This window comes from Hipposideros armiger, unplaced genomic scaffold (assembly GCF_001890085.2).
Source record: "Hipposideros armiger isolate ML-2016 unplaced genomic scaffold, ASM189008v1 scaffold_40, whole genome shotgun sequence".
In the NCBI taxonomy this organism is placed as follows: Eukaryota; Metazoa; Chordata; class Mammalia; order Chiroptera; family Hipposideridae; genus Hipposideros; species Hipposideros armiger.
Genome location: NW_017731390.1, coordinates 2,496,707 through 2,517,646, shown reverse-complemented (window position 1 = coordinate 2,517,646; position 20,940 = coordinate 2,496,707). Strand labels below are relative to the sequence as shown.

Below are 20,940 nucleotides of genomic sequence, written 5' to 3'. Positions count from 1 at the left end.
CACACACACACACACACACACACAAGCTCACACACACACACACACACACACACACACACACACACCTCTCCCCCTTTAGCAAGCTTAGATGCCTGATAAGGAGAGAAGGTAATGGTGGTATTGGGGGAGGGGGGGATTTTTACCCCCCCCCCCAAAAAAAAGAAAGAGTGAGAAAGGAAAGAAGGTAGAGGTTTTCTTCGGGTGGGGTTTTTTGTTTGTTTTTTGTTTCAAGAACAGGTAAATTTTTAAATGGTGATTTTGGCAGTGGAGGCAGGGGGAGCAAAGGCGAGGCAAAGCCCGTTGGAGTACACAGCTCCCTCCACCCCACTAGTAAACCATTATGCTAATTTGAGAAGTAGCTGTTGGAAGGCCTAGTCAAAAGCACTGCTTCCCTGGGGGTGGGTGTGCTGGGTGCCCGTCTGCATTCATTTTCAGTGGAACACTAGGACTTTTTTTTTTTTTGAATAGTTTCACTCCTCTGGGACTGGTGGCTGGGTCTTCTGCCCGCTCGCTCTGGCTCTCTTCTTCTGAGTCTCCTAGTCTGTTTCTTCTCTTCCCCACACCCTCTCTATTCTTCCTCTCCTCACAAATGTCCAGGCCCAGTTTCCAATCAGTAAGGGGGAAGGCCAGACCTTTTTTTTTTTAACAACCCCCCCTTTTTTTGAGAACAGACAACAAGCGGTGAGTGATTATTTTTAAAATCCAGACCATCTTGCAGGGGGAGGGGAGGTTGAGGAGAGGGTGACAAAAGGAGGACCCTGTGTTTAGCTTGAGCTCCAGACCGGCTGGCAATAAGAGGCTGTAAGAACTTCACGGAGAAGTTTCTGTTACAATTCTCACCTCCGGACAGGCAGAAGGGGCTAAGAGGTGATAAAGACATTTGTACTTCTAAGAAGATGAGAAGAACGAGCAAAATGGCTTAATTTTAAATGCACTGACAAGAACAGACGGGATAGTTGTTATTGTTATTATTATTTAGAACAAACCTGTTCTCTTAGCTGTGCAAGATTTATGATTCTTGGCACAAGTGAGGAAGACTACAAAAGCTAAACTTTTCTTAGGGCGTGTTTAAGAAGGGCAGGAAAAGGCGAGGAGGCCTGTAGGAGGAAGACAGGAGTCAAGAATGTAGGTGTCTGCAGATTTGGGTAGGGGGTGGGGAAGAGCCATTTTGGTGGAGGAAAAAGACAAAAAGAACACCAGGACACTTCCAAAAGCAGGGAGTTTGCAACTCTGCCTAACTGCTGACTCGGGGCTTAGGGGATAACATAGAAGGCAGACAGTCTCTCTTTTCTACAAAGGCATCTTGGAAAACTTGTTCTCTTAACTTCACGCAGACAGAGCCAGTCACTACCCTGTGACCTCCTGGTTAGAATATTTGGCTTTTGCCTTCTCCCATCTGGATGCACCAGGAGAGGTAGGACTGGGAGAACAAAGGTGAGAAATGGTTTCCAGCTATTGTCTCCCTTCCAGGAGAGGGTGGCTACGTCCGGCAAAGCTTCCCTCATACCCTGTCGCTCCCCACTCACAGGCTCTGCTTCAGGCTGAGAAAGGGGCCTCCTCCAGCCCCCACTTCTAGGCCCACTAAGTCCGTTTTCATGGGCTGGAACCACCAATTTCCTGGGGCCCTGCTGAACAGGGAGCAGGGGTACTCATGGTCTCCCCACCCTCTAGCCACAGGAACCCAGTGCAGAGCTTCCCACTGTGAAGTTCCAAGGATCCCATGGCCTGCCTAGACAGTTGGTGGCTGAGGGAAGTGGGGAGGGGGAGATTAGGATGGAAGGTGAGAGTCATTTTTTCTGTGTTTATTAGTAGTATCAAGAAAAGAAAATGCCCAAACCAGACCCAGTGCTGGGTATGAAGCCGGGACCCTCAAAATGAGCCATTATGGCTGCCTGAGTATGTGGCTGCAAGGAGTCTGTCCTGAGATCTCTAGACCCTGGTTAGAAACCTACAACATTGGAAGGCCCCCTTGGGCCTCGTGGGTCAGGGAGTCGGCCCAGGGATGCTTTCAGAGGCTTAAGGAAACCAGCACCTTTGGATCTTTTCTCTCCCCAAAATTAAAAAGTCAAGAATATACCCCAGACCCTTCAGCTCTCCTAGCTGTTGCTACCACTAGCCAGAGAAGGTCATAGTGAAATTGAGAGCGGAGGAGAACCTGGTCGCTTGTGGGGCTACACAGCTTTGCCTCAAGGAATAAAAAAGAGAGCCGGGAGGACACCCAACCAGCTGCGGGCCTGCAAGCCGGGGTTGCAGGAGGATCCAGCCTGGAGCTGAGCTGAGAGTGGAGGAGTTTTTCAGCAGTGGACCCCTCCTCCCTTCTCCTCCCCTCCCAGAGCCTCAACTCATTGTGGTCCCTTTTGGCTACACAAGAAGATGGGGCGCAGTGGGGTGGGAGCATAAAGAAGAACTGGGGAGCAAGAAAGCTAACCTGGAGAAAAATTTCAGAGGACATGCACCCCCAAATGCGGTAGGAGATGGAGGGGGGGACTTTTTAGTTCTGTAGAGCAGAGCTCATTTGAAAAGCTTGGGAGGCAATTAGACCCCAGTTTCGTTTCTTCCTTGCCTTTTTTCTTTCCTTCTCAGAGATTGGTAGCTGGCCGATTGCCCCTGACTGGGGCTGGGAGGGTGGAGGGTGGGGGGTAGAACAGGCAGCCCCAAGGGCACCTATTTCATTTTGAGGTGTTGATGCAGACTAAGGACCTTTCAAACTTCAGGGGACAAAGGCAGGGCAGTGAGAAGCTTGGGCAAGGAACTTAGGGTGAGAAACAGCAGAGGGGTCTAAGGGAAGCCTTTGGAGTCTGAAAAAAGAGGAGTGGAGAAGGCTTCATCCCTGTGGTGAAGTCATGATTTAGGGGCAGACTAGAGAGAGAAGAGGGAACAATTTCTTCCTAAACTCAAGGAGATAAACTTGGGCAACTTACTCTGTGTGTGTGTGTGTGTGTGTGTGTGTTTGTGTGTGTGTGTGTGAGAGAGAGAGAGAGAGAGAGAGAAAGAGAGAGAGAGAAAAACTGAAAAAAATGGAGAGAAAAATTAAGTCAGAGAGAGCTTAGTGTCATCTAATAAAGGCAAAAATTAATAATAAAGGTAAAAATTAGAGAATATGTTCCCCTTCATAGACATTCTTTTCTCTCTGATTCAGTTTCCGCCAAGCCAGAGCACTGGATCCTGCACTGGCATGCCCCTCTTCCACAGTACCAGGGGACAAGGAGCACTTTAAACCCCCTTGAGAGATCACTGGCCACCCAGACTTCCAGGCCTTTGGGGGATCATGTCTGTTTCCCTCTTCCTAAAAAAAAAAAAAATCCGTCAAAGAGCAAACGAAAATTCTCTCAATAAGCACAAACTGGCTGGCTTTAACATCTATTTCTAATATCAGCCTTGGGGCAACCAAGGATGATGCCCCCAGCTCAGCCAGCCCCAAATCCACCGGCTCACCGGGCTCGTTAAGAAGCTGGAACCTGAGCCGGGAGAGGCGCCTGGCGATCTGTTTCTTTGTGGTCCTGTCTGGGTTCCCGGTCCCACTTTCTTTTCCAGTTTTACTGCCTAACTTGGTGGCAGCAGCAGAGTTGTGTAAAGTTCACACACGCACCCGAATTTCCATGTCTTCCTATTAATAAAAATTTCAACAACTGACTCTGGGTGGTGAGCACACAATGTGATATGTAGATGATGTATTATAGAATTGTACACTTGAAACCTATGTAATTTTACTAACTATTGTCACCCCCAATAAACTGAATTTAAAAATAAATAAAAATTTCAAAGCTAGGGGTTGTAAAATGGGAATTGCTATTGAAGACGGCTCTCGGTATTCGGATCCCCAACCTCCACCCTCTAAGATGCGGGAGCGGGCAGGAACAAAGGGGCGGCCGCAAGAAGACTGGGCGCCTCCGCTGAGGCCGGTGTAGACCCGGCTCAGCAGAAGCAGAGATCGAAAGAACAAAAAGGCCACTACCGCTGGCGAAGAAAAATCCAAGCAGTACTCTCCCCCCACTCCAGGCGGCAGGGCGAGTGGGAGGCAGGGAAAAAAACCAGGGCAGCCACGAAGGTTCGCAAAGGCCACTCAGTGACCATGGAGGCCGCCTGGACGCGCTGATGAGCGGATGACGGTGCCGCAGGCTCCTTGCTCTGAGCCCGTTCTGAATCAGGCGTCTCGCCTCATCTAGAAGCTCAGTCCTGATCTGGCCAGCCCCACCCCGGCGGATGTCCAGACAAAGGTGGGCAGACTGGAGAAGGCAGGAGGGCGAGGGGAGCATCTAGGACAGCTGGGTGAGAGGTACTGGGGAAGGAAGGGAGAAGCCGGCAAGAAAGGAACAGGGGCCCAGCCGCTGGGAGTGACTGCGCAGGTCTCTCCTGACAGATTGGATGTCTCTCTCCCAGTGACCTCTGTTTAGCAGACAATAACTCACCAGATTAATGACCAATCAGCGGAAGGCCTTCCGAATTGCTTCCAAATATAAAACTCCAAAGTCAGAATGGGATAGGGCCAGAGTCTGGACCTGCCAGTGCTCTCTCTCTCTCTCTCTCTCTCTCTCTCAAAATAGGGTTATCTGGCCAGAGACTCTGATTTCTAGAACCCAAAAGATGAAGTTGTTTGCCATCTCTTCCCACTTCCTCCAGCACAACTCATATCCCCGACCACACTGGAAACCTCTTCTCCTCAACGGGCCTCTTCATATCCCTGATCCTACAAGAAATCTCCTCCGCTCACCACCATGCAACTTCTGAGAAACCCCTACCCCTTTTGAATTTTATTTTCTCCTAGTTGAGGAAAGAGATGGAAAATAAGACCAAGAATGAGGGGAAGGGTGCTGACACCCACCTTACAAGCCTCTTGTCCTGGCTGACCTGGGAAAAGTGCTGTGGCACCCTGTGTGTGCCCTCTCCTAGGAAAAGAGCGTCCAAAGGCCCAGGGGTCAGGGTGAGGCTATGGAGGGGGGATGGCCTGCCATCATGGAATCTAAATTCTGAAACCACAATTCAGTCCCTGGTGTGGTAGAATCGACTTTGAGAACTGCACTTTGAACAACTCCAGCCTTGGCCCTGTGCCTGATAAGGAGAGCACCTTGCTCTGTGAGGCTCAGCCCTCCTTCCTTAGCCTCCCTCCAGGTGCCAATCCCAGCCCAATCCAGCCAGCAAGCCCCTTTCTACTGCCTTCTATCTCCACGGCTTTTGGAGACCTGGGCTTCTCCTCCAACCTTCAAGAAGAGGAATGGTCCAGAGTCCAGTGGATTTCCTAGAGCCAGTCTGAGTCACCATGCACTGCTCTGGGCGGGAACAAACTCCCTATATATGACAAGTAAACATGCAGTAACTTCTGTACCCAGATGCCCACAGAACCCCAGGACACACATAGGGAGCTGCTCCCAAGCACTAGAGAGTTACTCACATTCAGAACTGAAAGAGCTCAAGGATTAGCCTGTCCACCCTTGCCAGTGTTACAGATAGAGAAACTGAGGCTCAGAGCGGGGAAGTGATTTGTCTAAAGTCATCCTTGAAATAGGCTTGGGAGTCAGGAGGCTTGGATTCTAGTTGGTCAAGATTGGCTGTGTGAGCTGAAACAGAGAACTCCTTGGGCCTCAGTGTTCCCATCTGTAAAGCCAGAGCATGTGTGTGGAGGGGGGCGGGTTGGGCTAAGTGATCTTCTGAGGTCCCTTTTTGGATTGAGAGTTTGTGGTTCTCTGTGTGCTGATGTGAGAGACACTGAGCAACAACAATAAACTGAGTTCAGAAAATAACTGGCACCAACATGGCCACACACAGGATATTTCCTTTCGGGATTTAAATGCTTACATCCCCACTACTGAACACCAACCCCACTCCTAGTCCTTCTTGCCTCTACAGAGGCACATGCACTGGCTCTTACTGCTCTTCTGTGAGTGTCGGGGGAGGGGGGCGGTTGTTCTCTACCTTCATCACCAAGTCAAAAGTGCTGTTTTTGGACACAGGAACCTGAGCAGTAAATAATTAATTTGTATAATTAGAAGAGGAAGGCTTCAGCCTGGCAATTTTTAACCAGGAGTCAATGCACCCATTGTACCAGCCTGGCCTTCTCACCCGACCCCCTACTCTGCCCACACACCTACCAGCTTCCCGACTGCTTCCCCCCAGTTGGAGATCAGCATTCCCAAGATGGCCAACAGGGTTACGGAGTCAGACTCTGCTCCCTCCCCACAAAGTTCCATTCCCTGCCTGCCTCCTCCCCAGAAATCAGTCTGCCTGCAGCTGCCCCTTGCAGCTTGCTTTCCCTACCCCCTAAAGCTGTGCCAGGCTGCAGGTCCAGGCTCCCTGCTCTTGGGACACGTAATCCACCTCCCCAGCTCAAGATGCCCCAACAATACAGCGAGTTTGCATTTCAAGAAACTCCCATTAATATCAATTTACTTCACTGAAACCTCGGGTTCTTCATCAAGTTGATGATTTATGATAAAATCAATTAAATTATGGCCACTTAGGGCCCAGCCGCTTCCTCTCAGATTTCATTGGTGTGGGGCCCAAGTGTCTGGTGGAAAAATGCAAGTTTAGCTGGAGGCGAGGAAAGATAATTCTGCGGCTGAGAAAATTTAATGCAAAACAATTTCCAGGCAAAGCCAGGCGTCTGGATAGAAATGCAAGAGCCACCAGTTGGCCTGCGGAAATAACTATCTGGGGTCAAAATATTTTTCTCCCCACCCCCATCATCCTGCATGGCTCCCTCACCCTGCTCCCCTTTGTGCTCCTTTACCCCCGCCCCCCAAGCAGGGACTTCAGGGGAATTTGAGCAGCAATGGTGGAACCCAAGTCTGTCAAGGCCCAGCCTCAAACCACCAATCTCCCCTACTACCTGAGACCTTTTTCTCCTCTTTTTCTCCCCTTCCCACACAGCTATGCTAACTAATTCCTTAGTCTCCCATGGCAAAGTTAAAGGTTCAAAGTGAAGATCAGGTGGTGTGGGCAGATGGAACAGAGGGGCCAGGGGCCAGGCCAAGTGGACTCTGCTGCATGTGGCCGTGGGAGGAAAGAAAACACAGGCGGGACCAAGCAGTACCCCATGGCAAGGGTGCGGAGCAGCAAAGTTTATCCACAGCTACCCCATCTGAGAGTACCAGGACCAGGATACACCCAGTCTCCCTCCTGGTTCCCTGTGTGACCACTCACAAAGCCATGCCACGCTGGACAAACTTCAGCCCAAGCGCTCACACCATACACAAACACACCTACACGTGTGCATGCTGCACGTTCTTCTTATACCTCACACAGACCCAACACAGCCTGCGCCTGCAAAGGGACAGTTCCCACCATCTCCCCACATCTGGGAAAATAAATCCCAGCGCATCAACCTGGCATTACCTCCCACTCTAAGGAGAGGGCCTTCTCCCACCTCTACTGTTTGGTTTTTGGTTTCCAGAGCAGGCAGGGAGTAAACACAGCTTCTCTGAAGCCATAAATCACCGCCTCTCCTACCTTCTCAGTTTAACACCCGGCCTCAGCGCAACCCCTTGTAGTTCCAGCTTCAAATAACCCTCGAGGTGCTAAAAGGCTCGGCCATGGTGGCAGCTGGACTGTGGGAGCAGGGCCCAGGCAGGAGTGCCCCCACCCCCAGCAGATGCCCCTCACAACCCACAGCTCCCAGCTCCCATGAAAAACCCTCCATAGCCTCCAACACTCCTCCTGAGGGGGAGAGCTCCCCCAACCCTGAACCACACACCCCTTGCACAGCCCCACATTCCTCCACACTGCTCTGCACACCAGGATTCCTCTACTCCCCTCGCCTCTTAAGTTGCCCTCATCTTTGTCTCCCACGATTCGGATCCAGCCCCTTTGCTGATCCAGGAGGGAGGCCTGAGGGCAGGGGTCTCTGTCACCCCCGCTCTCCACCCCAAGCCCGTCCCGGTAAGCCCTGGCTCAGCACCCACGCTTACCTGTGCGTCTCCCGCTAGGGCGCGGGCCGCGGCGGGTGGCCAGGAGTGGGGCGTGCGCGGGAGCCAGCGGCCAGGCACGGGTCCCTCGGCCCCAGCTGGGGCTCCGCCGGCCTCATCCCGGTCATTCAGACCCGGGCAGCCCAGGGCGGCGGGTCCGCGAGAGGAGAGGTCCGGAAGCGCTGCCCGCACCCCGCCTCCGCCCCCGCCCCCGGCTTTGTTCGGCCTTCGAGGCCGCGGGGCGGCTGGGCGCACGGGGTCTTCACTTGGGGAGCCCCTCTATGGAGAAGCCGGGGCTCCCCCTCCGCCGGACCGACCAGGCACCGAGCTGGGGTCGGGGCTCCGAGAGCCGGCCAAGTTGCCAGGCGAGGGGAGCCGCGACTGACGGGGGCACAGCGAGGCGCGGGAGCGCCGGGGGCGCCATGGCGGAAGGCGGGCGCACGGGCGGCTCTTCAATGTCACCAGCGAAATGGGTTCCATATGTCCGGCCCGACGAAGAAGGGAGGGGAAGGAAGAGAGTTCTGGGCAGGACAGGACGAGAGGATGAGGAGTGGGGGATGCTCAATGGAGAGAGCAGAGCAGCGTCAAGGGGGTAAGACAGGGAGGGACTGGAGATGCCAGGAAGGTTTGCATTTTCTAATTTTCCCGGAGTTTTTAAAAACTGCTGGTAGGAACTTTCTTTCCCGTTTCCCTTTTCTTTCCTGAAAGATGGGGGAGGGAGGAGATTAGTGAGGGTAGTATCCGTTTGTTCAGGCTAGGGATTCCAGGGAAGGGATGTGGATTGGAGGTGAAAGGGAAAGTTCTTAGGCGGCTGGAAGATCGACTTCTCCCAGTCACTCAAGAGGGAAGGAAGAGACCAAACCCACCAGGGGGAAGAGACGCCAAAGAAAGATCCCAGGGTCCATGTGTGAGGGACTGACCCCAACGCCCCCCCCTCCATGGTGGAATTCTGTTTTGGGACAGTCCAACCATTAAGTTACTGATGGCGGTGGTAGAAGAGGAAATTGGAGTGCCCAAGACATCTTGGCCATTCCCAGACACTTCAGTTCCTGCCCCAGCTGCCTCACACCTGATTTAGCACCCCCGAGGGCCTACTCTAGAGGCAGTTGCTTCTGGGATGGCTTCGGCTTTGGGCAGCTGCATGTAAAGAAAGCATAGAGTCTGGGGAGAGCTTCCAGACCCTGAAGCCCTCTCCCCTCTGTGCCTGCCCCCCTAGGGGGTTGGGCTGTTGGGCTCTTTCTCCGTGTTTCTTATCTCTCTCTCCCCCCCAACAATCTCTGGTGTCTCTGTCCCTTTCTCACAACCGCTTTGTCTTCTCACACTCTGCCTCTCCCTGTGTCTTAAGTGATTTTGAATTGAATCTTTCAAAGGACTTAGGAGTGTCTCCAGATATCACTGCTGGGCTCACTTATTAGGCTTCCCCTCTCCTTGGAGCAATGTGGATCCCTTGGCCTCAGGGCCCTCTCCTCTGCAGGGGGGGGGGACCCTCTCTTCTGTCAATGGAGGCATTCTCATCTACAGAGAAGGGGGCAAAGTACGTGGTTTGCTTTCCACGTCCCTTCTTCTCACTTAACTCTGAGTGCGTGTGTGTGTCCACCCAAGTTGTGGGGCTCATTCTTCCAGGACAGCCTCCCTGCCTCTCTGACTGGCCTTTGTCTCCACTCTTGTCTTCCTCTCCTGGGGCTCTGCCTTGACTTCCCACCTCAGAAAGGGATCCTGCTGCTTGTTCTTCTCTTTTTCCTTCATCCTCTCTCTCCTCACCTTTCTATCCAACTCCTCTGATCATTAAAGCAGTGGCAGCTCAGCTTCTCAAAGACACAGGGAAAACACTATAAGTATATAGAGAAAGTGGACACCAGCAGAGTCAGGAGAAGATAGTCAGCAGCATTCCTAAAGCTCCTTCCATCAAATGCGTTCTACCCCATCCCCTGAACAGCACAAAAGCAAGTGTGTGTGTGTGTGTGTGTGTGTGTGTGTGTAACTGGTAAGAGGCAGAGTGCTTCATGGTTAAATGAACCAAATATATCTATGTAAAAAAAAAAGTCTTTTCAAACTTGCTGATTAGGGTGGCAAGGCTATAGGCCTGGATGGAGGGCATCAGGCCTCACATAGGAAGATTCAGTGAGGGACTAGCGACTGCAAGATAATGGTGGAAAGGGATGGTCTCCCTGCTTTTGTCTCCTGGGGAAGAGTCTGTTTGTGAGTGGGGGAAAGGGGAGGGGAAGGGGTATCCCCAGGGCCAGAAGAGACAAAGACCTGAAGGAGGCTGAGAGAATGGAGAGGAAAAGGGGGGATCAGACCTCCAGGTCAAAGGCACAGGAGAAGGCAGCAGGGGGAGGGCAGATGGGAGGAGGAGTTGGGAATACAGGGGCAGGGGTCTATGGGACTGGCTCCCAGCTCTCCCCACTAGTTATGGCCTGTCCCAAAGAGCAGATCCTTCACCCTCCACCTTTTGTTCCCAATCCTCCAAAACAGGCTGAATTCAGAAGCTAATAAATATGATTTGATTCTACCCTCTTCCTTCTCCTTCATGTCCCTCCTCCTGTCTAAGGAAGAGGCAATCCTTACGGGCTCTCTCAGGGATTCCAAAACTTTGACCTAAATTGTGGAGTACTGGTTTGGGGGTGAACTCACTGCTTCCACATTTACACACACCCCTTCCCAGGTGAGGGAAAAGGAAATACTCGTCTCCCATAGTCTGTGTGTGTGTGTGTCGGGAAGGTTCTCCAACACTGAAGGATGCAGGGCCTGAAGCACTTCGAGCCCCCATCCCTCAGGTATCTTTGCTGCCTCCCCCAGCCCTATCAAAGCTGCCTGTGAATCCAGACTCCCCCCAATTCCTTTTATCCAGGCCAGGTAATGCCCCCCACCCATCCCAGCCTAGGGTCTTGTCCCTTTCCTCTTTCTCCCTAAATCCTTTTTAACCCAGACTCCCAAATTGGGAGGCTCCACTCACCACCCAACCCCAACTCTGCGTGTTAACTAGCAGGAGGCTCAGCACCTACTTGGAGAAGAGCAGGGGAGTGAGCTCCTGGACGTTCCACCACTGGGGCCTAAGCCGCCACTCTACGCCCGCTGATGCTATAAATAATTAACACCTGGGAACAGCGTCACTCTCATTTTCCTACTCAAAGGTTTACACTAGCAGGCAGAGTTAAATATCACAGATAATAGTGGCTATAAAGTGTGTTGGCCCAGCTCCAGCGGGGGGGGGGGGGAGCCAGCAGCCCAGACTGGACTTGGCAAAGGCTCTGGCCCTCTGCCCCTCATCCGTCACAACTTTGGGGCGCAGCATAGCATATCCCCAGAAGCCACCTCTGGCCTTGCTCTTGACCAGCAGACTCTTCCCTGATGGGGAGGGACTGAGACGTCCACATGAAACCCTAGGGAAAAGTTGCCAGCCCACTCCCTCCCAATCTGCACCCCATTTTGCTCCTTCTTTGGATGGGGGCATAGGGAGGGGAACACAGTCCACGTCCTGGAACACACTCCAACTTTCTGGGATCACCTGATTCCTGAAACATTTAATTTCTAGAAAAACTTGAGAACTTCTCCAGCCTTAGCCCCCCCCCCCACACACACACACATAGTTCCTCACTGCTGAGGAAACTTTCTTTGTTTCAGGAGGTCGAACGAAGGCTACTGGGGTGTGAATTCATTTCCTTGTTTTGTTAACAAGAAGGGTGGGGAGCCAAGGCTTTTAGCTTCTCTCCATGCCCTTCACCCTCTGCCTTTATTGTCTCCCCGAATTTGGGCAGCTCCTTCTCCACCCTAAATCCCCTGCCATACACATCAGTCCTATGGATTAAGCGTTAATACTATAGCTGAATCTCTCCAGCTCCCTTCCAATTGAACAGGACTTCGATCTGATCCCCATCGATTACAAAAATCTTTGCCTTCAACTCTCCTAATTTCTTCCTCCACCTCGCTCGCCTCCACCTCTCTTGCCCCCAGGCTTCTTCTGCCTTCAGAGTTGGGCTCTTTCCTCCAGACTGGAGCCGGAGCAGCCAAACTCCTGGAGAGGAACCGCTGAAAAATGAAGCTCTGTCTGCTGCTGCAGGAATGTTGGCTCTATCAGGCTCACAAATATAATTTTTATATTAGGTCGTGGTCTTTGACTGGGTTTATATGCCAATGAGGCATTTCTGGTTTACCAAATTTATACAAATCTCGCCTTAATTGATAATCACGGATGCTGTAATTTAAGACCTCCAGCTATAGAGCTTTCATATTAACTGCTGATATATTACTGTACATCGTCTGAAATAACCAACTCCGGGGAGCAGAGCAGAAAGGGAGGAAGTGCCTCCGAGAGTCACTCTTTCCCGGCTGCAGAAATAGCCCAGCTTCCACATAATTTTCCGTGAGAAATGATTTATCGAAGACATGGCCATAAACAACACAACTCGCTCACAAACACACACAGACGCGCACACACACGCGCGCGCACACACACACACGCACACACATACACACACACACACAATGGCTGGCATGCGGGCCGAGAAGCTGACACCCATATTGCTATAAATCAAGAAAAAGGTTGGAGGAGAGAGAGAGAGAGAGAGAGAGAGAGAGAGAGAGAGAGAGAGAGAGAGAGAGAGAGAGAAGAGGAATATTCCTAAAATCTCTATGCAATGCCTCAATGGGTATAAACACACAGAGCACCGTGTGAAGAGAAATGGCAGGAAATGAAGATGGCTATTTGTCACAGTTTACGACAATAACATTAATAACAAACAATAAATTTACATGGACATATAAGACGCGGTAGGTAGTGAGAAATCCCTTCTACTTACAATACCCCAGCCCGCGGTGTGGCTCCGGCTGCGGGGTTGTTTTATTGCTGCCTCCCTCTCTTTTTCTCTCTTTCTCCCTCTCTCTCCCCCTCTCTCTTTTTTTTTTCTCGGGGTACAGGCTTGTTTTTCAAAGGACAGTTGAATTGCACGTCAGAAACAGGGAGACCGAGCCTGTGATTTTCCTGACGAATACATATCTATTCTGCAACCTCGGCATTAATTATTTAATGAATCACGTGACCAGGAGGGGGAAGGGGGTCTTTCGATTTCAGGCTCAAAGGACCACTATGACCTTCCCCTTCAGGAGGAGAAATTTTCCTGCAAAATAGGTGGGTTCCCCCACAACCCACCAATGGAATAGTAGTGAGTTCTTCTTTCTCCCAGATTCACATCTATACCTACTCTATCTACAGCCCCCTAACCGCCCCCCCCAGACACACACTTACCCACACAGCCCACCTCTCCTCTCTCCCTTCTCCTCTTGCTTCTGCTTAGTTCGTGGAGGTGCAGAAATAGTCTGCAGGGGCGTCTGGGGTGGGGGTGGGGTGGGCGCGAGCCCTTCTCCAAGCCCCTGGATTTCTCAGCTTCCAGCTCTTCTCTCTGCATCCTTTAAGATTAAGATTCCCTCTACTCCATTCTCTCCCTCGCTCTTAGATACTGATTTTAGTGGAACCCACTCCCCCTCTTCCTAAATAATCAACAAAATTTCTAAAGGGACCAGCTTCAAAAGAAACACTTCATACGTCCAATATATATATATATATATATATATATATATATATATATATATATATATATATTAGGGTTTCTGGCTTTCATTCCCTATTTGATATTTTTTATGGTACCTTTTGAAAGTACAGAAAAAGGACAGGGTGAAGAGGTGACTCTGGGACTTTCAGAGTTGAGAATAACCACAAGGGGGACTTTTTTCATTTGTGGTGTTACTATTACAGGGAACCAAATTCTACTGACCGGTTGAGAATACGCTCTAGAGACAAAGCCCGGCCTAAGGTTTCTACACAAAAGAAGTGGACACTCAGCCTCTCTCTACCTATGTCTCTCTACCCTGTCTCAGTTCCCCTCACCCCCAACTCCAGTGAAGACAGCTGGAGGTTTGAACTGGAGGGGAGGGGAAGGAAAAAGGAAGAAAAAGGCTTTGAAGTCAGCCTGGCAGCCCAGGGTCCCTATTTCCCAGGTGTTAGTACCCTGATACTTAGTTTCCAATCCACAGACAATGGAGACTGATCAATAGGGAAAGGATGGCGGGAGTTTTGCATATTAAAGGATTGAACACCAGGGATGATAGGAGAAATCTGTTTCCTAGGCCTAGAGAGAGAAATGTACACAGACGCCTTCATCTCACATATACACAAAACAAAGCAAACCCCCAAACCTACAGCTCAGCCCCAGAATAAGCAGCCCAGTTACAACCAGAATCGGAGTTCTTGGCCCCAGTGTGGGGTGGAGGTACAAAGGGGAGAGGAAAAGACATTCCTGAAGAAGCCCCTTGCTGCACATTCTCAGTCTTATCTTCACCAGCTCTGGGGCCAGCCCGGCCACAGCCGTGGGGGCAGCAGGACACGGGAAGGACAAATGTGGTTTAGGGAAGGGGAACTGGGGGCTTCATGAATGTTATTGGTTTGTTTGGAGGGGTCTGAATAAAAAACAACTTAATGGGGAGAAGGCTGAGGACCCACATGCTTTAACAATCCCCAAAGAAACAGCTATCCCTGTGTCGGCTTTGGTAGGGTCCAGCTGTGGCGGCATCACAGCCCATGCAGAAGGCACTGGGCAGGCCTGGCCTCAGAATCTGGCTCCTGATGCAGAGGTGGGGCGCTGGAGGGGCCTCGACTCTGTAGGGGGGTGGTCGGCTTTGATTGTTCAGATACAAAACACAGCCTAGTATTGAATTCAGCCTGCTCCTAATGTGGGCCCCAAGCCGGACTCCAGCAACTCCCTGAAAGGTTCTGACCACAAATCTATTAAAATGGTCTCCCAAAGAAAACTCTCCACTAAAGTCTAAAAAAAATATATGAGCGAATGAGACAATATAATATGCTGGAGCATGGGAAGGCGGCAATCTCTGAAACTGAGAAATTATTTTTAAGGACAAGAAAAATAACAGCAAAATGACACGAAGGCATGCCGGGCAGGTTCTGTTAAAATGCCCACACTTTTTTAGGATCCTGGGAATGTCCATGTTCAAATAAACAAGCGCCAAGCGCGAGCTGAGCGCTTTCTTGCTGCCGATAAAGCGAACGTTTATACTGTGAGAAAGGCGAGATTGATTTACGAATCTGAACGCGCCGGTTTTATGGCCGATCACAAATCCGTCAGCGCTCAACTCACACTGGGAAACTTCCCCACTCCGTTTTCCAACCAGACCCCCTCCCTGGCCTCTTCCCAGGGAGACCCACCGCGGGCGCTGAGGCTGCCCCAGGCGGGTGGAAGTAGGAGGGAGATGGGGAGGGCCGGGGACCTGGAGGGTAGAGAGGTCAAAGATTAGGAGGACTAGGGGTGGCTGCTAGAATTGTAGAAGATGAGCCCAAAGGGCTGGGAGTGAGGGAAAGGAGAGATCCCCAAGTCCCCACCTGTGGGGCTGAAATCCTTGAATGAACCCCAACTTTCCCTTTCCATTGTTTCCCCCTTCTTTCCCATTGGTGAACCCTTAATCCTCACATTGCAGCAAGAAGCTTATAAAATTCCAGGTGACTAGATCTTTGTTACCTGAGTCTATAGAGGGCCCATAATTAGTTATCTGCCCTTATGAATAAGGGGTGCACATCTCCCCTGAGCCCCAAATGTTTTCAGTCCAGAAGAAGCCCAGTTCACCTTTCTGCTCACTCCCTTTCCTTCCTGAGGTCTCCACCCCCTGCATTTATTATGCCACCCAGGGACAAAGGAGAGGAGACCAACCAATGCCAGTTATTTCTTGCCTGAGACAGAGTCCCTAAGTTACAGGAGACAATTTACAAAATGCAAAGCAACACCCAAACACATCCCAGAAAGGTTCTGTCTCTCCTACTCTTTACCCAAAGGGAGCATTTCCTCTTCCCAGCTGGAGAGTCCCTATCTATCTATCTATCTATCTATCTATCTATCTATCTATCTATCCATCCATCCATCCATCCATCCATCTATCTCTATCGCTATCTCGGTATCTCTCTATCTCCTCCTAAGAGGATGGCTGTTAGCGTGCATTTTTAAGATTTAACAAGCAGAATATAGATTTGGAAAGGCTCTATGTTCGGTGTTCACTTCTTGGCAAAACCTCCACCCATCTCTGAAAATTAAAAGTTGCTGTAAACTTTGGTTAATGTGGCAGAGCTGTCCCTGGGAATGGTCAGAACACCCTGCACTGCTCCTTCTTCCATTTCTCTTGCTCCTGTGGTGAGGAGGTACCCCGTGGGCTCTGTGAGTAGCTAGGGTGGGGATGAGGGTTAGGGGAAGGGGGTAAGTGATTATAGGAATAGCTTCCCAAACAAAGGAACTTCAGAAAAATGGGTTGAGAGGCTGTGGATTTGCTTATTAGACTTGGAGACACAGTAGCCCCCAAGGGACTGTTCATGAGGGGAATTCTCTCTCTCTCTCTCTCTCTCTCTCTCCTTAGGACCCAGGGGTTTGTTCTCCTAGCCCTCTGAAGCACTGTGGACCTCTCCTGTCGCCTCTCTTTGTCTTTCTTCCCCCAACTCCCTCCAAGCGAAAGAGGAAAGAAGGAGGGATAAACTGGACATAGGGCCTAACCAACGGACGGACGGAGCTCTGCACAAAGAGACCAACCAGCACCCTCTCCCCTCCCCCAGCTGTACTCAAGCTAAAAATGTTATTCCTTTTCTCCCCAATAGACAGCAATAGAAAAACAACCCAGAAACTCCAAAATAGCAAAGAAGGAGTTAGGGGCTACAGAGAGATGAACAAGATGGGCACCCCACGGCCCAAGGACCCCTCCCAGCAGAGGTGTGGCTTTTCCTCCTGGGCAGGACGAAAGAGCCAGCACAATGTCCAGTCTCAGAGAGGTCAAGGGGCTTCCGAGGTCATTTTGTGGTTCTAATACTGAGCTAATCGCCTAGAAAACGTGGCCTCTCCATGAACTCTCTCCTGCCAGCCTCCTGCTTCCAAACTCTCAGTGAGCCCCAGGGAAAAAGGGCCAGCACATTCAGGTTTGAGGCAGAGTCCACTGGCTCCCTCACCCTCAGCAGCAGGGCCCCAGAGGTGGGGGAGAGAGCCCCCAAACCAAGAGAGAGAGAAAAAAAAACTGAGCACTGAGCCTCCAGGAAGAAGGCAGAGGGGGCAGAGTCGAAGAGGAAAATTCCTGCGTTAAGGAACCTTGCCTGTGAACGGAGCCGTTTCCTGCTCCAGAGAGTTGTATTTGTCTCGAATTCCAAGCTAGACACAAAAAGCAAAAATCGAAAGACATCTCCCTATACCCTGCTCCAAGGCTGGGGCATCACATCCAAGAACTGCATTCCGTTTTTCCAGGAGAAGGCAGTGACAACATCTCACCGGTAAACAGACATATGGGACACAAGCCCCTAGTATAGACAAGCGGAGTCCATAGAACACACTGGCCACATGTGCACGTTTCTATACACACATGCACACATGCTGGGGCTCCCCAGGCCCGCCTGCATGTTCCAAAACCAGGAAAGCGCTTTGGAGCTGCCTCACAAACAACCTTCTCTGGGGTTCTTCAGGGGCCTGACACCTCAGTCCCCAGCAGTTCAAACACTCTCCAGGTGTCCAGGCCTCTCTCTCCCTCTGACCCACGCATCAGTCATCATAAAAGGCAGCAAACCTGACCAAGCGCCCGCCATAAAAACCCCACAAAGACCGTTGAAAAAGAAAAAGGAGGCAAGAGAGTGTTTCTTCTTTCCCTTGTAAAAAGAACTCATAAAGTGATTAAAAAAAAATTCCAGCCCAGGCAGGAGCTTTGTTACCTTTCCGTCTCTCGCCTCCTCTCACCCGAACTCCTTGCATCCCATTCATGATGAAGGGCTTCTTCCAAACTGAGAGAAAAAAGTTTTCAACTTTATGGTTCCAAATTTTTCCCCCTCGCAGATCCGGGAGAGACGGCTAACACTTTTTTCCCCCAACAGCCGGTCTGCGGAGATTTGCTGTTGAATAATAACAAAGGAGAGAGGATACGTATTTAAAGAAAAGAAGTGATTAATGGTTTTCTGTATAATTCTCACATTTTTCTTAGCTCTTGTCTACACAGAATGGCTGTGAACTTTAAGCTCCATAGAAATCTTTTTTTATTCTATTCATACCTTCCAAGGAGCAGCTTTGATTTGGTTCTATAGAGGCATTCCTGGGGGGGGGGACATATGCTTTTAAGAAGTATTTTTCCCCCTCTGCTAAGGGCGGCCACAGCCCCTGGCAGCTAAACATCACACCGCGATTGACCCAAACAAAGCTAGCCGCTCTCATCCTCCAGGTCCCGGCTACTTTTTATGAGTCTCCTCACAGCATTTAAACGGCCAGTTCGACCGCCCCTTCCCGAACTGTGCACACCGAGCTGTGGACACCGATCCCGTCTGTCCTAAGGCCCTACCCTGCCTCAAACTCCCGGGCGGGCGCTGCAAACCGGAAGAATACAAAAGAAATAACAATAAAACATGCGGAGGAATTGACTCTTTTTATTTTCTGAAGGGAGATGGGACTGAAAAACAACTTTTAATTGCATATGCTCTCCTGAGCCCCGAGCTTTTTGGAGGCGGGTGGCTCTACCCTGGGCCACCACAGAACAAGACACCCCAGGCTGGAGCCCCAAGGCCTTAGAACTTCTCTTGGGTGCTCTACAAAAGCGGCCCAAGCCTGACAGAGCTTCTGAGGGTCACCCGTATCCCCTTCCCCTTCCCCCACTCCATTCTAGGGGTGACTGGGAACTGCGAGACAGAAAGCTATTTGGTCCCCAGTCGTACTTTCGATACTTTCTATGAGAAAGAAAATGAAAATTAATACAGGAGCAGGGCTTCACAAAAGAGGCCATTTGTCTTCTTGATTATCTATTTGCTTGTCAGAGTTTGAGCTATGGCACCGGCTAGCTCCTTTGTAATATAAAAATACTCTGAAAACCTGCAAACACCCAGAAACATCTGTGCAAAAAATTAGACTCATTAAAGCCTTAAACACCTCAGAGGAAAACGATACCTTCTTACGCAGGAGGAAAGAGGCCGGCCTCTCGGAATCCTCTCTCGGAACTTTAATAAGCAAAGAGCCGTCTGTCTAGAAGGAGACAGCTTAACCGCATTTTATTTGCTTATGACAAATAAATCACGATATGAAAGGCTTTGCCGTACTTAAGCCTCTTGTGTCCTACAATGAAACAGTCCCCCCCCCCATTAGGGATTGGAGTCAGCCCTCCCAGTCCTTTCAATCCATTTTTGGACTGGAGGGAAAAAATTTAAAGCCCCAGACAGAACACACCCACCCCAAAAGGAAAACAAACCAACTACCACAATTTGGAGTCCTCAGAGATAGAAATTCCCATCGGAACCCTCAACCACGTACATGTGAGGCCGAATGGGACTGGGGTGCTTAACATACAGGCTGGGTGGCATTTGTATTTTTAGATCAAGGCTTCAACAAAAACACGCTGTGCTGGTCACAAGAAACCAAACATTTATTTCTATTGTCACTCTGTACAGGACACAAATTTTCACGCCAACGAAGGGTTCTAGACTCAGGCAGCCCCAGAACTAGGAAGGGGCCTGGTTTGGAATGTCAGGAAGAAAATAGAACGCACATGACATAAAATAATAATAATAATTAATAATAATAATAATAATCAATGCAACAATGATAAAACTATGGGAGAGGTCTCTGTAACATTATCTCCCAGACTGGGAGGGGCGCGACATTTTATTTCCTAGTTTCACATTCAACTTCAGTCTAGGAGAGCAGGTCTCCGCTGTGTACAAGTCTAGATTGGCGAGAGGATCGTGCCCAGCTCAGAACTCAACTGGCCCCTCACCCTGCCAGAAATGGCTTGACCTTCCAGAAGAAGGCCATCCCGGGTCTCCCGGTCTCTCTTTTTTTTTCTTGGACTCAATTTCCCTGCCCGCTCTTGCGTTGCCAAAGCCGCCCGCGCCTCCACTTGTCCCCTTCCTGCTGCCCCCCAATCCCAGCCCCAACAGTGGAAGGGGATGAGCAGTCAGTGTCCCCGCGAAGGGGCACGGAGGGGGAGGAGGTTGTACGTGTGTGTTGGTTACCGTGGCCAAAACACTGCGCTATCTGGCAGTCAGAGGGTGCTTTCGCTGGGTGTCAGGAATGGGGGACAAAGAAAGAAAATCCAGGCTGTCTTCCAGCAGCGGCAGCAGCAGAGGCGGCGGCGGCCGAGCCGGGCCTCATTTGTTAGCCGGGTGTCGAGGTAATGGTCGCCACCGAGGCCCGTCCTCTCCTTAGCAGAGTAAACAAGACAGATGGGCCTGGGCCTGGCGTGATTAAAGGTGAAACGTGGATCCATCTTCGCCAAAGCTGAAAACGAGCAGTGCAGCCTCCTATTTCTCTTTCTGTCTTTTTCTTCCTTCCTCCTTCTTCTTCTTTTTTTTTTTTAAGGAAGAAAGCAAGAGACTTGAGCCTTGCTTCTGGGGGGCCTCGCCCGGCTTCCTATTGTCATTTCTATAAATAAAGCTTCCCCCCCCCCGCGTTTATTCGTGTAAATAAAGTGTGTGTTTGGGGGGGAGAGGGCAGGTAGGCTTTTCCGGGCCAAAGCCCCAGGGTCCCCTCCCGCATCTCTCCCGCCTATTCCCGGCGCTAGCCACCCACCCCCGCCCCAGGTTCGCGACTCCCGCGTGGGGGGCACTAGAGCGCGGGGGGGCCTCCATTGGGCCGGCCTGGGGGCCCTCCGGCTGCGCCTGCGGTGCCACCCGAGCGGATCTTGGTGTTGGGCAACTTGTGGTCTTTTTTCCATTTCATGCGCCGGTTCTGGAACCAGATCTTGATCTGGCGCTCGGAGAGGCAGAGCGCGTGGGCGATCTCCACCCTCCGGCGCCGCGTCAGGTAGCGGTTGTAGTGAAATTCCTTCTCCAGCTCCAAGACCTGCTGGCGAGTGTAGGCGGTCCGAGAGCGCTTGGGCTCCCCGCCGGCGTAATTGGGGTTTACTGAACACACACAGAGAGAAGGAGAAAGAGAAAGTTTTATTGCCGAGAAGGGAGGAGGGAAAGCCCTTTCTTCCAGCTAACACAGTATCTCCCTCCCTCCCTCCCTCCCTCTCCTGCCACCTCTTCTTCCTCCGGAGC

The 20,940-nt window shown here is 51.0% G+C and overlaps 2 protein-coding genes across 2 annotated transcripts in view; both read right to left on the bottom strand.

Annotated features, from left to right (window-relative positions):
* HOXB3 (homeobox B3) overlaps nucleotides 1-20,144 on the bottom strand; it is a 26,397-nt gene extending 6,253 nt beyond the window's left edge. Inside the window, exons 1-2 of the mRNA XM_019638719.1 lie at nucleotides 17,968-20,144; nucleotides 17,635-17,811 (exon numbers count right to left, since the gene is read on the bottom strand). The gene's annotated coding sequence lies outside the window, so the exon portion shown is untranslated. The remainder of the gene's footprint in view (nucleotides 1-17,634; nucleotides 17,812-17,967) is intronic.
* A 98-nt stretch (nucleotides 20,145-20,242) lies between these two features.
* Nucleotides 20,243-20,940, bottom strand: part of HOXB4 (homeobox B4) — a 2,096-nt gene continuing 1,398 nt past the window's right edge. Inside the window, exon 2 of the mRNA XM_019638513.1 lies at nucleotides 20,243-20,878. Coding sequence (XP_019494058.1) covers nucleotides 20,504-20,878 — 375 coding nt within the window. The 3' untranslated portion in view covers nucleotides 20,243-20,503. The remainder of the gene's footprint in view (nucleotides 20,879-20,940) is intronic.